Consider the following 23,543-nt stretch of genomic DNA (forward strand, 5'->3'; position numbering starts at 1 on the left):
ATCAAACCACAGAATATTTATTGAATAATAAAACTTGTGGCACATTAACCAGCTGTGTTTTTTTGTATTCATTCACTTTCCATTTGGCAACTTCTGTCACATTAGCACAGTAACCAGTAAGTTGTTTTCTGCTTTCTAAAAGGTTTTTACCATCACTGTCTGTATCACTCAGCCTTAGAGAACAGAAACTGAGCTTAGACAGTTACTAAAATTTACCTATCAGACCAAACTGAAATGGTACTTGGCTGCTTGTTCCCCCATCTGAGCCCAATTCTCCAGCCCAGACACATCTCTTTACGGGAATAGCTGGGGAAAAGAAAAATGGCAACAGTTCTATAGCTCTTAATACAACCAGTCTGAAGGGTTTCCCTACTCACAGACCCCTTCCATTTATTGCAAGCTCAGCCTCACTGTCCAACAATACTTTCTGAAACTGAAGTGGGCCATGCTGCCTCACACCACAGCACCACACTGTGACGGCAGCAAGGTGACTTGAGGATTGGAGGCAATGAAACTGGGAAGGTTCAGTCGCCACCCTTACTTATTTTTGTCTTCTTTCCATCTTCGCACAGATCGTCACTTGTCCCTGCCATCCCTGTGAGGCTGCCTTGCCTGGCTGCAAAGTTTTAAAACACCAAAGACTAAATTACATTACAAGCAGTTACTTGCGGGCATGTCAGAATATATATTTATGTAGACCAGCACTGGAAGGGAACACAGAACACTAAAGACACTTGATGTGGTGAGACTGCGGGTAATTATCCTTTCTTCTTTTTTTAACTGTTACATTTGTACAGTAAATATAAAAGTAGGGAAAATATTATTAGAGCAACAGGTGAGGGGGTGGAAAACTAGACACGTCTCTTTGGAGAACAAAAAAATATATCTCAAATACAACAGCCCTCCTAATTTGACTTCTGGCTCAGATGACTGAACAGTTCCAAGCAGTAACTCTCCGAACTGAAAATACTTACTGCCAGCCCTTTTACTCTTCCTTCCTCTTTCCCAAAGAATGTGCTCCCAAAGCTATTCTTTGACAGATCTTTGCTGAACAAACCCTGATGAAAGAAATGTTAGACGTTCTGAAATAATACATTTTCACTGACTCAACAAGCATCTCCTCTGTGGAGGACATAGGAGAACCCACTGAAAATCCGCAATATTCATATATCATGAAGTTGTTGCATATAAACTGCCTTGCTTACTGAAAGTAAGAGAACAAACTCATTCAGTCCCCAGGAATCCTTAACAAAAAAACTATGTTCTTAGAGAACAAAATTTTTAAGTAGCGATTATAAGTTTAGTTTTTATTACACAGGGAACTAGATGGATTACGATTCATAAATTTGGGGCCTAGTTTTCTTCTAACTTTTGGAAATGAGAGATTTATGAGGCTAGGCAGCAACAATGATAAATAGAAATCACTTCAAATTCAGGGGTCCTAAGTGTTATTACATGCCAACTGGGTTTTTAGTTCATTAGTTGTGGGTTAAAGGTAGACATTTCCCTACAACATACGTCAACCAGTAAAACTTTTGACCTATACTTTGAAATATGACTGCTGTATTTTAAAACTTTGAAAAAAACCACATTGAACTATTACAAAAGGAGGGTATTTTATAACAGCAGTGTCCGAATTTCCCCATCACTCAGGTAATTTAAATTTATCCTAGGCACATAATAATAAGACAACTCAAAACAATCTTAACACAAACAGCCAAAACTTCCACTGTCCTCCTCCCTTTTCATTCTTGTGATCTACCAACTCAAGTTGAACAAATAAAGGATGGAAACAGATCACAATTTCATAGTTCCGGGATTTTTCCTTTCTCCCAAATTTAAGTCAACAGCAGCCATAAAAAAGTGATAAAGTGAGGGGGTTCTATACAAAGTATAAAAGATTAAACCGTGACGGATACAAAAAATAAACTGAAAGGTTTAATAATGTTTGAAATGAAATACGCTTATTACATAACAGACAGACTTAAAATATGTTCAACATCATTGTAGCTTCATCCTTACAAAACGTGATCGCAGTTCACTGTCAATCGTTTCCAGTATTCAAACAGTGACTTAAGCACAGCTTAGATGGAAATAATGTACTTACATTGGCACAACAGTAGTCCCAATAGTTTATATTTGAAAACCATTTTTAAGTAACCTATTAAGAATCTTTAGAACTAATGTTCACATTTTCAACTCAATAAGTCTACGGGTTAGTTTGCTTTTTGGTTTGTTTGTTGGTTTGGGGGTGGAGGTAGGGACCAAAACCAACATACATAATTTCCAGAGCAGACTATATATGGTATTACACAAGTCAATTTTCAAATTCCAGATTTGCTTTTTTCAGCAATGCCTTCATTCTGTTAACAAAAGTGGCCTCCTGTATATTTCTACAAGTCCATTTATAACATAGTCAACGTACAGGAATAATAATTTCCCATGAGTGCAGTTGGGGTGGGGGTGAGGGTGGGCATCCTTATGGAGCTAATAGTAGTACTGTCCCATGGTGTGAGAGTAAAGTTTCTCTCTCACTGACACTTTCTCTCAATTTCACCTCCCCCAGTACGATTTCATTCATAATCTGGATTTTTAAGCCGGAAAGTTATTATGGGCAATCCAAAATAACCCAAGGAACTTGCTAAAGTTCTATCAGTGAGCAGCTTCTTACTGAAGGGCTGAAGGAATTAAATAGAAGGCACAGTAGCACTGAAAGCTTTCAGATCACAGTAATCTGTTTGTGTATATATTTGTGTGTGTGTGTGTGTGTGTATATCCCACACTTTCTTTCTTGTTGTTAAAAATGTCTGCTGAACGATTAGAAAATCCTTATTTCTCATCTTTCCCTTTAGTTTTTCTGTATATCATCTCTCGAAAACTGGCCAGAATCTTGTTTTCTCTCTTTCGCCTCTCTTCTTGGTTAAAGGATGCCAGGGCTCTCTTCTCATCAGCACTATAGATCTGGTTTTCTTTCCGCAGTCGCACAGCCTCCATCCGGCGATGCCTGGAGATAATTTTATTTTTGGCTTAATTTCTCAGTAATTATCCTCATGGTACTTCCACACTAATCCTTTTTAAATAAAGGGTGCTCTATTTTGAAAGCTGACAAATAGAAACTGTTCTTGTTATGGGTTCAATTTTTAAAAGATCATTTATTTGTTTGACCAACTGATGCATCCTTTGATTCATTTCTAGTACTCAAATAACGATTTCTGATGCTCTGTCAACATCAGGAATGTCATTAATTTCAGATACTACAGGCATAAGTCTATTTCTGTTGTTTCCAGTAGAACAATCAGAAATGGGCAAATGATTAAACTTTCTAGATGATATGTAGCATTTGCCTTTGTGGAATTAATAGCAGGACAGATGAAAGACTTAAGCTGATGATCAGCTGGAACTTTTTCAAGGTTCTAATTTATCACATAACCAAATGAACCAAGTCTAAATCGATAGCTGAGTTTCTGGTGAGTTTTATGAATGGATTTAACTTCCTTAGAATCCAGTAGTAGCTCAGAAAGAAGAAAGAAGAAGAGATTTAGCACAAGGGCCAAATAAGGGAGTATAAGGGCAGAGGCAGAGGGAAACCATTACATTACTTTCAAAAGGCCTACTGATTTGGAGGGAAAATTTCATGAAAACTTGCCTCCTCCTTAATGTACAGTTGACGCTTGAACAACATGGATTTGAAGGTCCACTTATATGCAGATTATTTTCAATAAATATACTTAAAAGTTCTTTGTAGATTTGTAACAATTTGAAAGAACATTTTCTTTCCTTTAGCTGATTTTATTGTTAAGAATACAACGGTATATAATATGCATAACATACAAAATATGTGTTTATGTTATCAGTAAGGCTTCCGGGCAACAGGAGGCTACTCATATAAAGCTTTTCGGGAATCAAAAGTTATATCATCTCCGACTGCATGGGGATTGGTACCCCAACTCCCGCACTGTTCAAGGGTCAACTGTGTATGTAACTCAATCCTACACAACCGGTTCAAAATGAAGCTTTAGCTATGTCTAGGAAAATAGAGAAAACCAAGTAAGGGCAAGAGGGGAAAATCATTTTAAGTTAGTGTGAAGCTCGGGGAGTGACAGGATGGAGAGCTAAAGAGATGACAATGCATTCAGGTTGCTCAGGGTACAGTGAGCAGGGCAGTTAATTTGGAACAAGAAGTGCTACGTGAACGACGCTGTAATAAACATCTATGCTCACATCTCCTAGTACATGGAAAGATTTTCTCCTGAGTTTCTAGGTATGGAGTTGCTGGGTCAGAAAGCATATGAATGCTCAACTTCCCAAGACAATGTCACACTGTTTTTCAAAAATGACTGTACCAATTTACACCACCATTGGCAATATTTAAGAGATCCTGTAGATCCACATCCTCTCAAATGCCTGGTATTGTCTGACTTTTTGTCTCTCAAATGGGTGTAAAACGGTACATCAGTATGCTCTTGATCTTCATTTGCCATGATAATGAGTATTTTTTGTATATGTGTAGGCCATATATATTTCTTCTTCTATCGAATGCCTGTTTGTGTCTTTCTCTCATTCTTCTTTTGAGTTATTTACAGGTACTCTTTAAAGATTCTCAGTACTAACTCTTTATCGGTTGTGTGTACTGCAAGACGTTATCCTAGCTTGGAACTCATCTTTTTACTTAAGATGTGTTTTGATGAACAAAGTTCTTATTTTTAACGTAGGTAAATTCATCAACATTTTATTTTGATCAGTATATGTTTTATTGTCTTCCTTAAGAAATGCTTTCCCACCCCAAGATCTAATAGATATCTGCTCATATTTCATACTAAGAGTGTTACAGTTGTTTTGACATTTAAGTCCTTCAGCTGTACTGATTTTGGTGAGGGTTCTACTTTGTTTTCCATATGGATAACCGTTTTTTCCTCCTCCATTTACTGAACATACCTTTCTTTCCCCACTGATCTGACACGCCATCTCTTTCATACAACGATGTTCCATACACGTATGGCTCTGCCTCTGGGCTCTGTATTTCATCCCACTGAACAATTCGTTTGTTCCCTCCATGCTTTCTAAAGTGCCATGTTTCATAATAGATCCTCATGTCTGGTAGGGCAAATCTCATCTTCCTATTCTTCTTCAGAAGTGACCTGGCCAATCTTCTTGACTCTCTGGTCTGATGTATCAATTTTAGAGCCATCTTATTAGTGCTTTATAGTTTTCCCTACAGAGGCGTTGGATGTCTTTTGTTAAGGTTTATTCCTCAATCCTTCATATTCTCTGATCCTATTATAAATGTTTTCTTTTTACTTAATTACATTTTCTAGTTGTTTGCTGGTGCACAGAAATGCAGCTGATTTTTGCGTTGGATAACCTTATCCTTATACCCAACCATTTGTTACTCCCTTCTATTATTTATAATTCATCTGAAGATTCTTTAGGATGTGTCTATGAAAAAATCCATACTTCCTACGTAAAATCATTTTTCTATGCAAAAAATCATTTTCACAAAAAATGAGTGTTTATATCGTCCTTTCCAATCCTTATGGCTCTAATTTATTTTCTTATCCTACTGTGCTGCAACTCAGATGTAACATTTTCAAATATTGTTCCTCAGAATTCCAAGATTCTGGGGTTGCTCCACGGGTTCTGCACACATTTGCCTCCAACGTCATTTAAAAATAGTTACCTACTTTAAAAGCTCATAAAAATTTTAAAAATCCAAAATTCAGTTTGATTTTGGTCCTGATGCCCCATCAGTTCATTCTTCCTGTCCCTCCTGGTACTTTGCTTTTTCTTCCATAACTTTATATTCATTTCCCCATGCTGAATCTGATGTCTGTCATTACCATTTTCTGCTCTCCAGTCTCAGTGTCCACAGACAACTACAGGGTCCATGTTCTCTGACTCCACAGAGGACTGGAGGCAAACTCAGAAAACAGGAACACTGACTTACGAAAATGCTTTCCTAACTACCAGAATGCCACATTCCTCATAGGGCAGTGACAAATACCTGAATTTAACTATATCCTCAGAGGATAAACTGTCTAAACTAAAAGACAAACTAGGAAAGGACACTGGAAAGACTGATTCTTTGAAGCTGGAGATACAGCTGAGTTTGAGGCAGAGGGACATACATATTTGGAATTTTAGACAACCACGTTTGTAACGATAAAACCAATACTAAACTAATATCTATGTTCTACTTTTCATTTGGAATGGTCACTTAATGAAAATCAATCACCAAAATATAATTCTGGAAGTAAGAAAGAGGAAAAGATCTAATCATGGAAACTGACCTCAATGGCAAGGACATACCTGCTACCACTCATTACATAGCCCGAGCGCTCAAATGATGCAATCTCTTCACTTGTCAAGCCAATTTCACCTCTTCGTGGGATACGTTTTCCAGCTTTTACATATTCAGCCATAGCTGCACCTTCACCAGGTAGCAGGGCATGGCCATAGCTACAAAGTAATTCAGAATTCAGAAAAGGTTCATTACAAAAAGGTGATCTTCTACACCAAAAAATACCCCCACTTTCTCTCACAAAACAGTAGGAATAACTTGCTGAGAGGCAGCATGCTGGGAAACCCAATATTACTTTACTTTAATTAGTGAACATTGCACTGTGACCTATATAACTATCCAGAAATACAGACATACTTTGGAAGAACAAAAGAACTATGGTAGTGAGAGTACAGATTCATGGTTTACAATTGTGGATCAATTTATCCCTACAGACCATGAGTTTATGGCTTCTGCCTCTAGCGAATTCCTTTTCCCTTAAAAAAAAAAAAAAAAAAAAAGTAAAGAAATAATATATCTCTGGAAGCAACCAAAGTGTCCATCAACAGATGAATGAATAAAGAAGATGTGGTACATATAGACAATGCAATATTATTCAGCCATAAAAAAAAAAAAGAAAGAAACCCGGCCATTTGCGACAACATGGACAAATAAGCCAGGCAGAGAAAGACAAATACCATACGACTTGTCTGTGGTATCTAAAAACAATACAAAACAAAATGAACAAAACAGCAGTAGACTCAAGAGACACAGAGCTAAGTGACTGGTGGTTACCATGGGGGAAGGGTTGGGGTGGGTGAGTGGGGAGGGTGAGAGAGAGAAAGGGGCACAAAAATCTCGATCATAATGTAAGTAGGTCACGGGGATGGAAGTGCAGCATGGAGAATACAGTCAATGATTCTGTAACATCTTCCTATGTTGACAGATAGTAACTGCACTAGTTGGGGTGGGGATTTAATAATGTGTGTAACTCCTGAAGTACTGTGCTGTATACTTGAAACCAACATAATATTGTGTATCAACTATACTTCAATAAAAAAAGAAAAAATATATCTCAAATCTACATACTTTTTAGACTTATAACCAATAATAATGCTATATAATAACAACTATCTATTAACGTTCATTCAAGGGGACTTTAAAAACTACCATCCCTTCATTTAATTCATTGAACACTTCTTGAATACCTATTAAACTCAAAGCTTGTAATACAAAAGTAATCTCTGTTCTTGTGGAATTTACATATTAATAAGGATATTAACAGCAACACAAAATAGAATATACAATACACTGCACAAAAGAAATAGAAAATGCCGTGAAGACTACAGGATTGAAGAGGGGTAGGAATCCCACCTACTTGTGGAGGAAAGGTACTGGGAATCTGCACATGCCCCCTCCTTTTGAAAAGGGCTTTGAAGGAAGGTAAGGATTTTAACAGGACGAGATTGGAGGCAGCAAAGAATCCAGGGGCCGGGAATAGAAGGGAAGGCATGTTGGGAGAAGAAATAAGGTGAACAAGGCACAACGTGGGAAAGTGAACAGTAAATACAGGGAAGTTTTAGTTCTGCTCAGTTGGAACCTGGGGTATAAATAAAGGAGTAGAAGGAGATAAGCTTAGAAAGGTAAGTTAGGGCCATACTTTTGGGAAGGTACTTTAGATATTATAAATACACTGTTACTTACTTCAAAAGTTTATCATCTTGAGAGGCAAGTGTTTTTGGAGCCTCTGGGCCAATTAAATCTGAGGGTTCTTCAGGCTCTGCATGAAAGATGTTCAGAAACATACTCACACTTTGATTACTCAGTTAGTATGCTTTCTGGGTTTTGAATCTGGGTCTATCAGAAGCACCTACTTGATCGATCCTTCCAGGGATACTCCAGAAACTCTTCTTGAGAATCTTTAGAGCTTGAATCACTGGAATCTTTTCTGCTCTTCTTCGATTCCTTTTTCTTATATTTCTTCCTGTAATGATTATAATTTGATACAAATTGACTTAATATTCCCATGTTAAAGGCCATCTCATTTTTTCAAGGCAATGAAAAGCCTGATCAAAATGATTTAAATTCTCATCTTATTCAAACTTGTTAAAGAATTTTAATTAAAAAATTTTTCTAACTTATTTAACTAAATCATGTTTCCCTATTAAAAAGATCCCTACAGGGACAAATGAAATACAATTTTCATGTTACAGAAAGATAATACGAATAAAGTGTATAAAAAAAGCTTTTACCAATTTGAGCATCAATAAGTGTAATAGCTTAAAAATATATCAAATGTGTGTTCATAATGATATTGAAAAAACCCAAATCACTATTTTGAAAACTCATAAAACAAAAAAAAAAATTTTGAAGTAAGCCATTATCCTGCCCTTCTTATATAAACTATATTTCTTCTTCTTTTTTTTTTTTTTAAGTAGGTTAAAACTATATTAAACAACTTATATTCAAGGTAAAGTAAGTGGGACAAATTTGGTGAAATGAACCCAATGTTAATTCTAGTTTGTTTGATTTTTAGATCATAAATACAGGTTCTACTACATAGCTCTGAGGCACTATATTAAATATAAATATATCAGCAATGCCATAGTTCTAATTACAGTCATTATTAAAAAATAGATTCATATGGTTACAATTCAGCATAACTCGATTTGATTTACTAGCCAATTACCTATCTTTTCTTTTCTTTTCTTTTTTTTTTTTGAGAGGGCATCTCTCATATTTATTGATCAAATGGTTGTTAACAACAATAAAATTCTGTATAGGGGACTCAATGCACAATCATTAATCAACCCCAAGCCTAATTCTCAAATAAACTATATTTCGAGGTAACCAAATAGCCGAGGGTAGGCTCCTCTTATAGAATTATGCTACCTAATAAATGAAGAATGCAAGCCAGAACTAGACCACCACCGTTTTGCAATCCCACTTAGGCAATGACCATCAATGGCTGTTAATATGACAAAAAGAGACAACCAGACATTATTTTCCTCCTGATAGAAGTATACAATACCACCCAAAAAGTATTCCTGCCAAAAACTCACATCTGAACCTCATCAAGTCTCTAGACCGAACTATCAATCTATAGGAAACACAAAAGACAGAGAACGTGTTAAAAGGACACTATAAGAGTACGATCAGCAAAATCCATACTGCAGGAAATTCTAAGGTAAATGATTTGGTTTCTTCAATGAATACAGTGCAGGAACAAAAAGGGAAGGGGAACTTATTGATGTAAAGAGATGTACAAGATACATCAACCAATGGCAATTTGGATCCTGATTTGAATAAACTGGACAAAAAACTGAGAACTGGCAAATTACTGTTAAATATTTCAGGCATGATAACAGTACTGTGGTTACGGTTTTTTTTAAAAAAAAAAAGAACGTCTATCTTTTAGAGAAACATGCTGGTTTATGGATGAAATGATAATCTGGGATTGGTTTCAAAATAATGGGGGCAGTGGAGACTTCCCATGAGTTGATAATTATCAAGCTGGGTGATAGTTACATGGGGGATCATCATATTATTTTATTTGATATCTTATGTAATTTTATATATATTTGAACTTCTCATAATAAAAATTGAAGGAAAAAACTGACGATTTGTGTTTCTTCTTCTTTTCCTTTTTCTTGGCTTTCTTTGCTCTCCTTTTTGCATCTTCATCTGCACATTAAACCACATTATAGTTAAAAAAAAAATTAAACTCTAAAACCCCAAAACTTTTGAGTAGATAAATATCCTATTGCCCTATTTGTTGTCACATAGAAATTAATTCAAACATTAATTGCTACTCATCACGAAATGTGCTAGGCATTGGGGACACAGAATTAAAGCCACACCGAGTTTTCAGTGATATAGGGCGTTATTATTAATTTTATTGTATGAGATAATAGTATTGTGATTAAGTAGGAAATGTCCTTATTTTTCAAGGTGTGTATAGAAATATTTAGGATGGTACAGTGATATTTGTAATTTACTTTGAATTATCTCCACAAAAAACTCACATTTGAAACAAATATGGCAAAATACTAACAAATGTTAAACCTTGGGTGCTCTGGGCACATAGAGGAGTCTCAAAAGCAGGCTGATTTGGGGAGGGTGATTGAGGAATGGTTGCCCAGGAAAAGGTGATTCTTAAGCTAGTTCTTTTAAACATCAGTTGTTTTACAAAAGCAACGCACGCCCATTGCCAAGATGAGTAAGCCAAGCCACATGCAGGGAGGGTCTGGTGTCGTAGGCAGACAGACTCCCTGTACCAAGTAACAGAATCAAGAGAAAGGCCATGGAATATTGAGGAGACAGAAAGTAGTTCTCAGGCTACAGGATGCTGCAAGAGAGAGACCCAGGTCCATGTGATTACTGAGGCATCGGTCGGGGCCCAACTTCACCCTGACGGCTATGGAGAGCTCCTGAAGGACTTTAAGTAGGGGACTGACCTGCTCAGATTTGTGCTTTAAAAAAGTTCAGTCTTCCGGCGGGGAGGAAGGAGAGTGACAAGGGGGGCCAGGAAACCCTGGTGACATCAGAGGAAGGAGCACCTTTGTGTCATGTGTCCCCAGTGGAGGCACCCTCTGGTCCAGCATCAGCCCGGAGAGGGCACAAAAGGGTGGCTTTTTGTGATGTGCCGCCCCACAGGAGGTGTCTTTCATAATCAGCTGCCGGGAAGGGGTCTTATATGATGTGCCTTTTTGAAAACTGCACAAAGGTGCCCACTGAGTGTGAGAATTTCACAGAAGAGCTGCTCCGCTGGGCAGATGCAGCCTGTACGGTTTGGTTCAGCACCACACGTCTCATAACCCAACCCCAACTTGCTCCGGTGCCACATGCCTTGTGCGATTACACACAACCAATCTGGCTGGAGCCATACTGCTTAGAGGTGTGAATCCCAACTGTGTGTCCCTGAGTGTGGTGCTTAGAACCTGTTCTGTGCCTCCATTTCCCATCTCTGAGATGTATCCTACAGTTACCACTGTGTGGACTGAACAGCAATAACGAACGAATATCAAGCACTTAGCAGGGTGGCTGGCACTGTGAGCGAGTGCTCAGAAACTCTTGTCCCTTATTGTTGTTTTTAAGAACCTTCCTCTAAAATAAGCTTGAAGAAGTACAACTTGGTTTGAAGCAAGGCTTGCAGAATGATGCTGCCTTTCTTACCACTGGAGTCTGTTTCAGAATCAGAGTCACTGTCACTATCGTCAGAATCGTCAGAAGACTTCTTGTGTTTTCTTTTAGATGATTTTTTCTTTCTCCTTTTCTTGGACCTTTCTTTTGAATGACTGGATTTCTTCTTCTTCTTCTTTTCTTCTACAGAAAACAGAAATAAAAAAATAACTTCTAAAGAAGAATTTCTGAGTATCAATTTTATTATATTTGAAATACTGAAAAGGAATAGACGACAGGCAATTTGAGTAAAAGCAAAGTCTAATGTTCAACTATTTATAAATGTATTTTGTAACTCCTCAATAAAAAAAAGCTCTGTATTTAAAGAATACCTCCTGAGGTAGAAGATGAAGTGGTACTTTTCTTTGGCTCTTCATCCTCTACTGGTGTATGTTCATCAGAGCTGAATTTAAAGAAAACAGTTATAAGCATCAGAAAAGTGATGAAATGGAGTATAAAGTACAGACTTGACAATTTTCAGGAACAAATTGATTGAGAAGCATTAAAAGCAAACACTGGACTGCATTTGCAATTGTACAGTTCAAAGTTCTACCACCTTCACAAAAATATAATAATCGTTTACATTGCATAATGCTTTAGAGGTTACAAAGTGCTACTTACTGAAAGCAGCACATAAGATTAGTATTTTCAGAAGAAACCACCGGGTAAAGGTCATGAACCACAAGGAAAGTCAAAGAACTGGAGTCAAGAAGGCTGCGGGAGGACTTCCCAACTGTGTTCTCTGTGTGCAAAGGCCACACGGCAGAGCAGCACCTGTCTGTCTCCCCAGAGCACGAAGCACCTGACAAACTACAACAGAAGATTTCATTCTGTTGCAAAAAATTCTGAAAATGAGCGTCATTAAAATTCTACAATAATTTAAAAGGGAATTTCTATAGCATATAATCTTTTCCTCTGAAGATCACATCTGGAATAATTCAGGTATTGCCTAGAAATTATTTTTAGGGTTCCTTCCAACTCTAATTCTTCGAGTGCAGATTCTCTGAGTGTTTTCCAAAGGCTTCTATAGGAATAACTTCAGATAATAATGCTTTATCACCCTGTCACAAATGACAAGTTTACCTGTCAAACTCACTGTATCAACTCAACCTAAAGATGACACAGAAAGGGAAGAGAGCGAAGAACCTCATGAATAGCACACCAAAGAGAAAAAAAAAAAACAGGAGAAAGAGAAAGCATTAGGCCTTCAGATAATTGGATATAGGAAAATCATCTGAACAAAACCATATCAGTATATTCATTTAAAGAAATGCCTCTCGGAATAGAATAGAGAGCTCAGAAAAAAACCTACTCATATACGGTCAATGAGTTTACAACAAAGGAGGCAAGAATATACAATCGGGAAGGACAGTCTTTTCAGTAAATGGTACTGGGAAAACTGGACAGCCACATGCAAAAGAATGAAAATGGACCACTATCTCACACCATACGCAAACATTATTCAAAGTGGATTAAAGACTTGAATTTAAGACCTAAAACCACAAAACTCCCAGAAGGAAACACAGGTGGTTAGTTCCTTCACATAGGTCTTGGAGATGATTTTAAATCTGACACACCAAAAGCATAAGCAAAGGAAGCAAAAATAAGCAAGTGGGACTGTATCAAGCTAAAAACTTCAGAGCAAAGGAAACCATCAACAATGAAAATACACTGGGAGAAATTATTTGCAAATCATGTATCTGATAAGGGGTTAATATCCAAAATATATAAAGAACTCATACAATTCAGTGGTAGAAAACAAAAGTAAACTAATCACGAGGATAAAACTACAGGATAGGGAATATAGTCAATAATAGTGTAGTATCTTTGTGTGACAGCTTATCAGAGTGAGCATTTAGTAATGTATTTCATTTCTGAATCACTGCGTTTTATGCCTGAAACCAATGTAATGTTGTCTATCAACTACACTTCAATAAGAAAAAATAGCAATAGCAAAAAACCAGGCAATCCAATTAAAAAATGAGCAGAGGATCTGAATAGACATTTTCCCAAAGAAGACATATCGATGGCAAACAGGTACACGAAAAGATGCTGAACTTCAGTAATTATCAGGGAAATGCAGGTAACATCTCACACCTGTTAGAAGAGCTATTACCAAAAACCCAAGAAGTAACAAGTGTTGGTGAGAATGTGGAGAAAAGGGAACCCTCATGCACTGTTGGTGGGAATGTAAATTGGTACAGCCACTCTGGAAAACAGTAAGGAGGTTCCTTAAAAATTAAAAATAGAACTACTATATAGTCCAGCAATTCCACTTCCAGGTATTTATCTGAAGAAAACAAAACACCAACTTGAAAAGATATATGCACCCCCATGTTCACAGCAGCATTATTTACAATAGCTACGATATGGAAACAACATAAGCGTCCACTGGTGGATGAATGAATGAAGAAAATGTCGTATAGGAGAGGGGATCAACATGGCAGAATAGGAATATCGTGAGCCTATTTCCTTCCATGGACACACCAAAATCTTCAACTACCTGTAGAGCTACTATCCCTGAGAAAAAACCGACCACTAGCAGAACAGACCTTACACCACTAAGGACATAAAGAGAAAGCCACAGTGCGACAGGTAGGAGGAATAGAGACATGGTCTAGTCAGAATGCACACCCCTGGGTTGGTGACCCACAAGGAGGAGGGATATCATGACCACAGAGGCCCTCTCTGAGGAACAAGAGGTCCAAGCCCAACAGCCAGGTGGACCTGCACTGGGAAGATGAGCACCCATAATGTCTGGCTTTGAAAACCAATAGGACTTATGTCTGGGATACCCAGAGGGCAGAAAGAAACTGAGACTCCACTCTTAAATGGTGTGCATACAATGTCCCTTGCTCCGAGTCTCAGTGCAGAGGCAGCATTTTGAAAAGTGCCTGGGTTACACATGAAAGAGACCTATTGGCTAATTTTGGGGCATGTGCTAGCAGGGCAGGGATCTGTTGGAATTTTCTCAAGGGATGGAAAGGTTGATGGGACACCATTTTCTTTTCACTTCCCTTCTACCTAGCTGGCCTGGTGCTGGCAGGTGCCATTTCTGACCTCTCCATCGACTGTAGTGGAACGGCTTGCATGTCCTTGGTGTTCCCCTGCAGACTTGTCCCACTAACCTGCCTGCCCTGGCACTCCTCCCAATTAGCTCTTCACCCTGCCACACCAGGTGGACGACCCTGGCCAGCACCAGTACAGCCGCTAAGTGGCTAAGTGTTCCCACCCCAGAGTATCAGCCCTGCACACTAGAACACCTGCAACATTCATAGCTGGACCTCGCAGCCACCCACACACCAGAGGCCTGTCCCACACACCAGTGCCAGTAGCTATCGCAGATGGGCCTCACAGCCGGTTGCACTGAAGGCCAACCCTGCCCACCAGTGGGCTGCAGCAACTGCAGATGGGCCAGGTGCCAGCCCCACACCCCAGCATGTTGTAGCACTCACAGTCAGGCCTAGCAGACAGTGGACCAGGGTACAGCCCTGTGCGTCAGCACATGTCTACACCAGCTGTGACCCAGGCAGAACAGGAGGGTGTACGCAGCTGACACAGGGGACTCCCCTGTGCCACCTGACTCAAGTGACCAGGGAGGTCTGCACTGGCAGGCCCCATAGGATATCTTCTGCATAAAGCCACTCCTTTAAGACCAGGAAATATAACCGATCTACCTAATACATAGAAACAAAGACAGAGAATCAGACAAAATGAAGAAATGAGTATACTCCAAAGGGAAGGTAAGACAAAACCTCAGAAAAAGAACTGAATGAAACAGAGGATAAGCAATCCACCAGATAAAGAGTTCAAAGTAATGGTCATAAAGATGCTCACCAAACTCAGAAGGAGAATGGATGGACACAGTGAGAACTTCAATAAAGAGATAAAAAAACATATTTAAAAAAAAAACATTCAGAGCTAAAGAGTAACTAAAATGAAAAACACATTAGAGATGATATTTATATTAGAGCACATATATACATACATATATATATATTTTTATATATATATACGTGTGTGTGTGTATATATATGTGTGTGTGTATATATATGTGTGTGTGTGTGTGTGTGTGTGTGTGTGTGTGTGTGTGTATGTATGTATGTATGTATGTATATATATGCTGTATGGGAAAATATATTTGCAACTGATATATCCAATAAGGGATAAATATCCAATGTATTGGTGGAACTGAATAGACATTTTTTTGTCTATTTAGTTGGCCAACAAACACATGAAAAGATGCTCCACATCACTAGTCATCAGGGAAATGCAAATCACAATTACACTGAGCTATCACCTCACACCTGTCAGAAGGGCCACTATCCAAAAGACAAGAAACAGCAAGTGTTGGCAAGGATGCGGAGAAAAGGGAACTCTTGTGTACTGTTGGCGGGAATGCAAAATGGTGCAGCCGCTGTGGAAAACAGCATGGAGATTTACTCAAAAAATTAAAAACAGCAATATCATACAATCCAGTAATTCCACTTCTGTATTGACCCGAGAAAAATGAAAATACTAATTTGAAAATGTACATGAACCTATATGGACAATAGCCAAGATATGGAACCAACCTAAGTGTCCATCGATAGATGAATGGATAAAGATGTGGCACATATACACAAAGGAATATAACTCAGCCATAAAAGAGAATGAAATCTTGCTATTTGAGACATCATGGATGGACCTAGAGGGTATTATGCTAGGTGGAATAAGTCAGACACAGAAACACAAATACCATATGATTTCACTTACACATGGAATCTAAGAAACAAACAAACAAACAACAAACCTAGAAACAGACTCATACATACAGAGAACAAACTGGTGGCTGCCAGAGGGGTGGGCAGTGGGGAAAGTGAAATAAATGAAGGGGATTAAGAAGTACAAATTTCCAGTTACAAAATAAATAAATCATGGGGAATACAGCCGATAATAGTGTAATACATTTGTATGGTGACAGATGGTAACAACACTTCTCATGGTGAGCATTTTGTAATGCATATAAACGTCAAATCACTATGCTGTACACCTGAAACTAGTGTGTCGACGATACGTCAATAAAAAATATTTTTTTTAATTAAGAGGGTTATCAACAGCAGATTAAATGATGCAGAAGAATGGCTCAGTGATCTGAAAGGTACAGTGGTGAACCAGGAAAAAGAAAAAAAATTTTTTAAATGAGGATATTAAGCTTAAGGGACCTTTGGGACATCAAACATACTAACATTCATATTGTCAGGGTTTCAGGAGAAGAATGAAAGAAACAGAAAACCTACATGAAGAAATAATATCTAAAGGCTTTCCAAACTTGATGAAGGAGATATCCAAGTCCAGGAAGCAAAGAGAGTCCTAAATAAGATGGACCAAAAGTGATTCACACCACCACACACTATAATCAACATGTAAACAGTTGAAGACAGAGAATCTTAAAAGCAGTAAGAGAAAAACAACTAGTTACACGTAAGTGTACCCCCAAAAACACTAGGAACTAAGTAAAAAAAAATTTTTGGATGTACTTTGTTGTATAGTTGACATACAATATCACAATGGTTTCAAGTATACAATGCAGTGATTCAACAGTTATACCATCATTAAATCCTTACCCCAACCAGTGTGATTACTGTCAACACAGAAATGTTACAGAATTGACTGTATTCTCTATGCTATACTTTCATCCCTTATTTTGTGTCTCTTTGTCCCCCACCACATATTTTACCCACCAACCCCAACCTTTCCAACATGGTAACCACAAATCATTTCTCAGTGTCTCAGAGTGTATTGTTTTGTCTTGTTTGTTTGGTTTTCAGAGTCCACATACAAGTGAAATCATATGGCATCATTTTTTTACTGATTTATTTCACTTATCATAATACCCTCTAAGTCCATTGATGTTCTTGCAAATGGAAGGATTTCTTTCTTTTTTATCGTTTGAGTAATATTCCATTGTATATGTGTACCATATCTTCTTTATCCATTCATCTATTGACTGACACTTAGGTTACTTCCATATCTTGGCTACTGTAAATAACATGAAACAAACATGGGGTGCATATATCTTTTTGAATCAGAGTTTGTGATTTTTTTCAGGCAAATTCCTAGAAGTAGAATTACTGAGTCATATGGTATTTCTACTTTTAGTCTTTTGAGGAACCTCCATACTGCTTTCCACAATGGCTGCACCAATTTATATTCCCACCAGCAGTGTAGGGGGGTTCCCATTTCTCCACATCCTCACCAATACTTGTTATTTCTTGAATGAGCTGAATTCTCAGCAGAAACTTTACAGGCCAGAAAGGAGTGGCATGATATATTCAATGCACTGAAAAAAAATTCACAACCAACAATATTCTACCCAGCAAGGTTCTCACTCAGTATTGAAGGAGAATAGGGAGTTTCCCAGACAAGTAAGAGCTAAAGGAGCTCATCAACACCAAACCAGTCCTTTAAAAAATGTTAAAGGGACTTATGTAATGGAAAAGAAAAGGCCATACCTAGAAACAGAAGAATTATGAAAGGAAAATCGCAATGGCAAAGGTAAACATACAGTAAAAAATAGTGCATCAACCACCTACAAAGCTAGTACGAAGGTTAAAAGACAAAAGTAGCTGAGTTAATTATATCTACAGTAATTACTTAAGAGACGCACAAAATAATAAGATGTAAAATATGACACCAAATACATAAAACATGGGTGGAGTGGGGCAAGTAAATTTGTAGTGCATTTAGAATGTGTTGGAACTTAAGGGACTATCACCTTACAATAGACAGCTCTATACATATGATGTTATATATGAACCTCATGGTAACAACAAACCAAATACCTATAATAGATAAACAAAAATAAAGAGAAGGAACACAAACATAACACTGAAGAAAGCCATCAAATCACAAGGGAAGAGAGCAAGAGAAGAAAAGAAGAAAGAAGAACTACAAAAACAATGGCAATTAGTACACACCTACAAGTAATTACTTCCAATGTAAATGGACTAAATGCTCCAAGCAAAAGACACTGGGTAACTCAATGGACAAAAAACAAGACCTATCTATATGCTGCTTACAGGAGACTCACTTCAAACCTAAAGACACAAACAGACTAAATGTGAAGGTGCTGAAGTGATAGAACTTTCAATCTGAATGTGTAAAGCTGAGGTAGCAAGACTTACATCAGACAAAACAGACTTTGAAACGAAGACTGTACGTAACAAGGGACAAAGAAGGGCCTTACATAACTAACGATAAGGGGGCCGATCTAAGAAGAGGTTATAATAACTGTAAATACCTAGGAATCCAACATAGGGGTAGCTAAATATATAAATATTAACAGGCATAAAGGAAGAATCTGACAGTAATACAGTAATAGTAGGGGACTTTAACACCCCATTTACATCAACAGACTGATCATCCAGACAGAAAATCGGTAAGGAAACACTGGCTTTGAACAACACATTCGACCAAACGGACTTAACATATACAGAACATTACATCTCAAACAGCAGAACACACATTCTTCTCAAATGCACATGGAACAGTCCCCAGGACAAATCACGTGTTAGGCCACAAAACCAGTCTCAGTAAATTTTAAAAAATCGAAATCACTGAAATAAACTTAGGAAGACTGAAAATTTTCTGACCATGATGGTATGAAACTAGAAATCAATTACAAGGAGAAAAACTGGAAAGAACACAAACAGATGGAAGCTAAACAGCATGTTACTAAACAACCAATGGGTCAAAGAAAATATCACAGGAAATTAAAAAATACCTGTAGAATAATGAAGACAGAAACACAACGGTTCAAAATCTTTGGGATGCAAAAATAACGGTTCTAAGAGGGAATAGCAATACAGTCCTACCTCAAGAAACAAGAAAAATCTCAAATAAACAATCTAACCTTACACCTAACTGAATTAGAAAGAAAAAGATCACCCAAAGTTAGTAAAAGGAAGAAAAAAGGAAAGATCAAAGCAGAAATAAATGAATTAAGAGACTAGAAAACAACACCAAAAAAAAAAAAAAAAAAATCAATGAAACTAAGAGCTGGTTCTTTGAAAAGATAAACAAAATTGATAAACTTTTAGCTAGGTTCATCAAGAAAAGAGAGAGGACTCAAAATCAGAAATGAAGGAAGAGAAGTTACAACTGACACCACAAAAGTACAAATGGTTATAAGAGATGACTATAAAATTATATGCCAGCAAATTGGACAAACAATCAAGAAGAAATGGATAAATTCCTAGAAACATGCAATCTTCCAAGTCTGAACCAGGAAGAAAAAGAAAATCCGAACAGACAGACCAATTACTAGTAACGAAATTGAATTGGTAATCAAAAAACTCCCAAGAAACAAAGAACCAGATGGCTTCATAGGAGAATTCTACCAAACATTTAGAGAGTTAACACCTATCCTCCAAGTATTCCAAAAACTTGAGGAAGGAAAGCTTCCACATTCATTCTACGAGGCCAGCACAACCTTGATACCAAAACCAGACAAAGACACTACAAAAAAGTTACAGACCAATATCCCTAGTGAACAGATGCAGAAATCCTCAACAAGAAATATCAGCAAACTGAATTTAAAAATACATTGAAAAGATCACTCATCATGACCAAGTGGGATTTATTACAAAAAACTTTTAATCACTTACTCTGGTTCTGGATTCTTTGGAGAAAGTCCCCATACTTCAGGAGCTCCCAGTTCTCCAATCCTCTCTCTCTCACTTAATCTCCTAGAAGATACAGGTGTGTAAATTATAACTCCATGGCCTAAGTTCTGTTTACTAAATATATCATCAAATTCAAAGAAGTCCGGTTAAGTCCTATTTTCCCTTTACATTTTAAGCTTTAAATTAAAAAAAACTTGGTGTAAATGTAAACTCAGAGAATTTGATGTTTTGATAGTATTGTCAAATGGTACAGACTACAAAGAGCCTGGGAGGCTGTCAAGTGTGTCCCTTCTGCTGCATGACGGCAGAGCTCCTAATTGCCCATTTCATCTTCTGCAATATGCGACAGAAACAGTTTTACATTTGGAAGTAACGTCATTTGCTTATACACATTCATGAGAGTAAAGAGAAGTCTCTACTTGTGATTTGGTCAAACATTCCACTTAAAGAAATTCAGGAATTAAAGGAAAGATAGCTAAAAAATAAAGCATTAGAAGTATAAAATTAAGGGAGCACTGAAAATGAAAGAAACTTTTTAACAAAAATTGTACTCACCAGGATACAGGGTTCGTTTTCTCTGTTTTCCCTAATTCCTTTTTGGAAAAGGAATACATTCTCTATCCGCTCTTGGAGGACATGGAAAATTTTTCTCGTTTTAGTTGTTATTTCTTCTCTTAATTTTTGCTATCTCTCATAGTAAACAAACACCAAAAACTAGGGCTCAATTCCACAGTTTAGCTGCTTGTGACTCTATTTGCTTAAAAAACACCTTTACAAAATAAATGTAATTTATTCTGGTTTGATTGTTTGAATTAACTAGTTTTTACTTCTTTATTCATGGGAAAAGGTGGTATAATCACACAGTTAGACTCAGGTTTCCCCCTTGAGGAAACAGTCTATAAGGGGACATACTTAAAAACCTGAACCTGGGACATGCATACCGGGGGAAGAATGCCTGACAGGCAGTAAAGAGCAAGCAGTCAAGGTCTCATCCCTGCTGCCACCTGGCTTTATCTGTACTGTTAAGATAAATTACTTATCTTATATATATTAAATGTACAAATGCAAATTTCACCTGAGAGGTTCCGAACATCGTTTGGTGAGGATTGTCCCTTAAGAAGCTGGCGGCTTTTTGGTTGACACAGCCTGGGGGTAACTTCCTGAAAAATGTTGTTTGGAGAGGTATGTCTCCAAACCTAACTCAGCCCTCTTTTTACTTTTTCTGCTCCCATGCACCAAACCCTAACAGTTAACACTTTAAGGACTATTTATTATGTTCCAGGCCCTAAATCATTACAATAGCTCTGACAGACTTTGTGCTCATTTTATCCCTTTTTAAGTGGTTAAACAATTAAGCCCAGAGGGGTTAAGTAACTTAATACTATTAAGTAGTAAAGCACTGACTCAAACTTGGGCAATCTAATTCTGGAGCCTGTCCTCCTCATCACTATGCTTTATTACTTCCCACTTCTGGAGGGAAAAAGATTCATGAAGACATCTCCCAGCTACTGGAACATTAACCTGACCCTCAATGCCTGTAATACTTTTAGATTTCTTGTTTGTTTTTTTTTTAACACATAGTACATGTAAAAGCACTTACTACAGTGTCTGACAATTTAACACTCAAATAAGCTTTAGATATTAAGACTTACACAGCAATAATTATAACCCTTTTCCTTTCTGCTTCTTAATCTATCCGTTTTTCCACTCCAGTACTCACTCTCCTTATAGGAGACCTGAACACCCTGACCTCATTTTTCATAGTCAAGACTGACAAGGTCTTTCTCAATGAAGGCTGATCTCAACAAGACCTTTCTCAATTTAGGCTAACTTACAGTTTAGCAGATCAGATTTTCTACATTCAATCATCTTCTCTCAGAGGCTTTTCTCCCCTCCAATTTAAACCCCTTATCTCAGTCTTTCCCAACTCGCTAAAAAAATATTGCCACTTACATATCCCGGTATCTCAAACTTGTCTGACCATTCAACAAGTTGCTAGGCACTGTTAATTTTATGATCGATTAAATAGTGCTCCTCCTTTCCATGAACTCGTGGGGCATAAAAACATGATCACGAATTATGGCACAACCAAGTAAATGCTTCAATTCCCGTAGGTCTGGCTCTTGGCCATGTCTGCTACAAGTAAGGAGGCAGAAGAGAGTAGGGAGAGACCAGGGCACTGAATGATGGGGCCCTAGGGTGGGTGAAAGTCTAAGGGAAGAAAAGGGCGAATAAGGCGTTGTCGTGGGTAGACTGAAGGAAGGGAAGAAAATGGGCACAAGGCAGGCCGAGAGCGCGAAATGCCAATAGTCGGAAAGATGAAAGATGAAGCGGACTCCGAAGGCAGGTGGGCTCCTCACAGCGAAGGTGCGCCCGTGTCACTCACTTCCGCCGCAGGCTCTCCTCCCTTTCCTTGTCCAGAAGGCTAGGCCACGGCTTGTCGCCCCCGTAGGGGCGCGAGTAGCCGCCGTAATGGGCGGACGAGGAGGCAGAAGCGAAGGGGGTGCCCCGTGGCGCAGAGGGCCGCTCTCGAGAGCGTGACCGCGAGCGGGAGCGATAGGACTGGTTTCGGGAGCCTTGGCTGAGGCCATTCCGGTCTCCGGACCGAGAGCAAGAACGCGAGCGCGAGCGCGAGCGGCGGCCCCGCGGGGAGCGGGCGGCTTTACTGGGCCTGGGGCTCCTCGACGAACTGCGACGTTTCCCCCCGAAGCCCGAGGCCTCCCGCTCCGGCCTGCGCGAACCAGACACCGGAGTCATCACTGCCGCTCGTTGTCCGAAACGGCAGGAGTAACGGGCGGCTCCGTAGCTGAAGAAGCTCTCAGCGGCCGGACTGCCGGAACCTTGCAAACAGTTCCGGGTACTTCCGAAAAATCCCTCCCCGGACCTAGGCGGTCCCCCAGAGGAACAGGATGTGTGTATCGGCATAAAGAAGCCGGTGGAGCAGCGGATCCGTCGATCGTTCCGGTTAGTGAGGCTGCTCACGTCTAAACTGCACAGTGTCATTATATGTATGTATCTGGCAACTCTTGTTTTAGTTCACTTCCAAGATGATGAGTTTTTTAATACACAGAAATCTGTTCGTTATAGTAATAACGAAAACGTTTGAAACATTACAAGCATTACCAAAACCTGGCACAGAGACACAATTTTGAGCAATGCTGTTGCAGAAATGGCGCAAATAAAATTGCTGGAGGAAGAGTTGCCAGAAACCTTCAATTTGTAAAAACGCATCATCTTCGAAGTGAACTAAAACAAGGCATGCCTACATATACACTCCTACACGCATACACATACGCACAGATATATACATATAATGACACTGGCTTTGTTGTTCATACCGATGCTCATTGAAATGTGTCCTGGGATCAATCGTCGCTCCTCAGGTAGCTCAATTAGAGGCTGAAGAAAGAACTGCTCCA

At 38.5% G+C, this 23,543-nt stretch overlaps 1 protein-coding gene across 1 annotated transcript; it reads right to left on the reverse strand.

Annotated features, from left to right (window-relative positions):
• Position 1: 1 nt before the first annotated feature.
• On the reverse strand, positions 2-23,442 carry LOC108389686 (NF-kappa-B-activating protein-like). The gene is made up of 9 exons (XM_037003423.2): positions 22,511-23,442; positions 20,107-20,187; positions 11,791-11,861; positions 11,453-11,602; positions 9,898-9,961; positions 8,152-8,261; positions 7,982-8,057; positions 6,307-6,456; positions 2-3,004 (listed from the first exon to the last, which is right to left on the reverse strand). The coding sequence occupies exons 1-9, from the start codon at positions 23,125-23,127 to the stop codon at positions 2,830-2,832; spliced, it is 1,494 nt and encodes a 497-aa protein (XP_036859318.2). The 5' UTR covers positions 23,128-23,442; the 3' UTR covers positions 2-2,829.
• Between the last annotated feature and the right edge of the window lie 101 nt (positions 23,443-23,543).

Source organism: Manis javanica, chromosome X (assembly GCF_040802235.1).
Source record: "Manis javanica isolate MJ-LG chromosome X, MJ_LKY, whole genome shotgun sequence".
In the NCBI taxonomy this organism is placed as follows: Eukaryota; Metazoa; Chordata; class Mammalia; order Pholidota; family Manidae; genus Manis; species Manis javanica.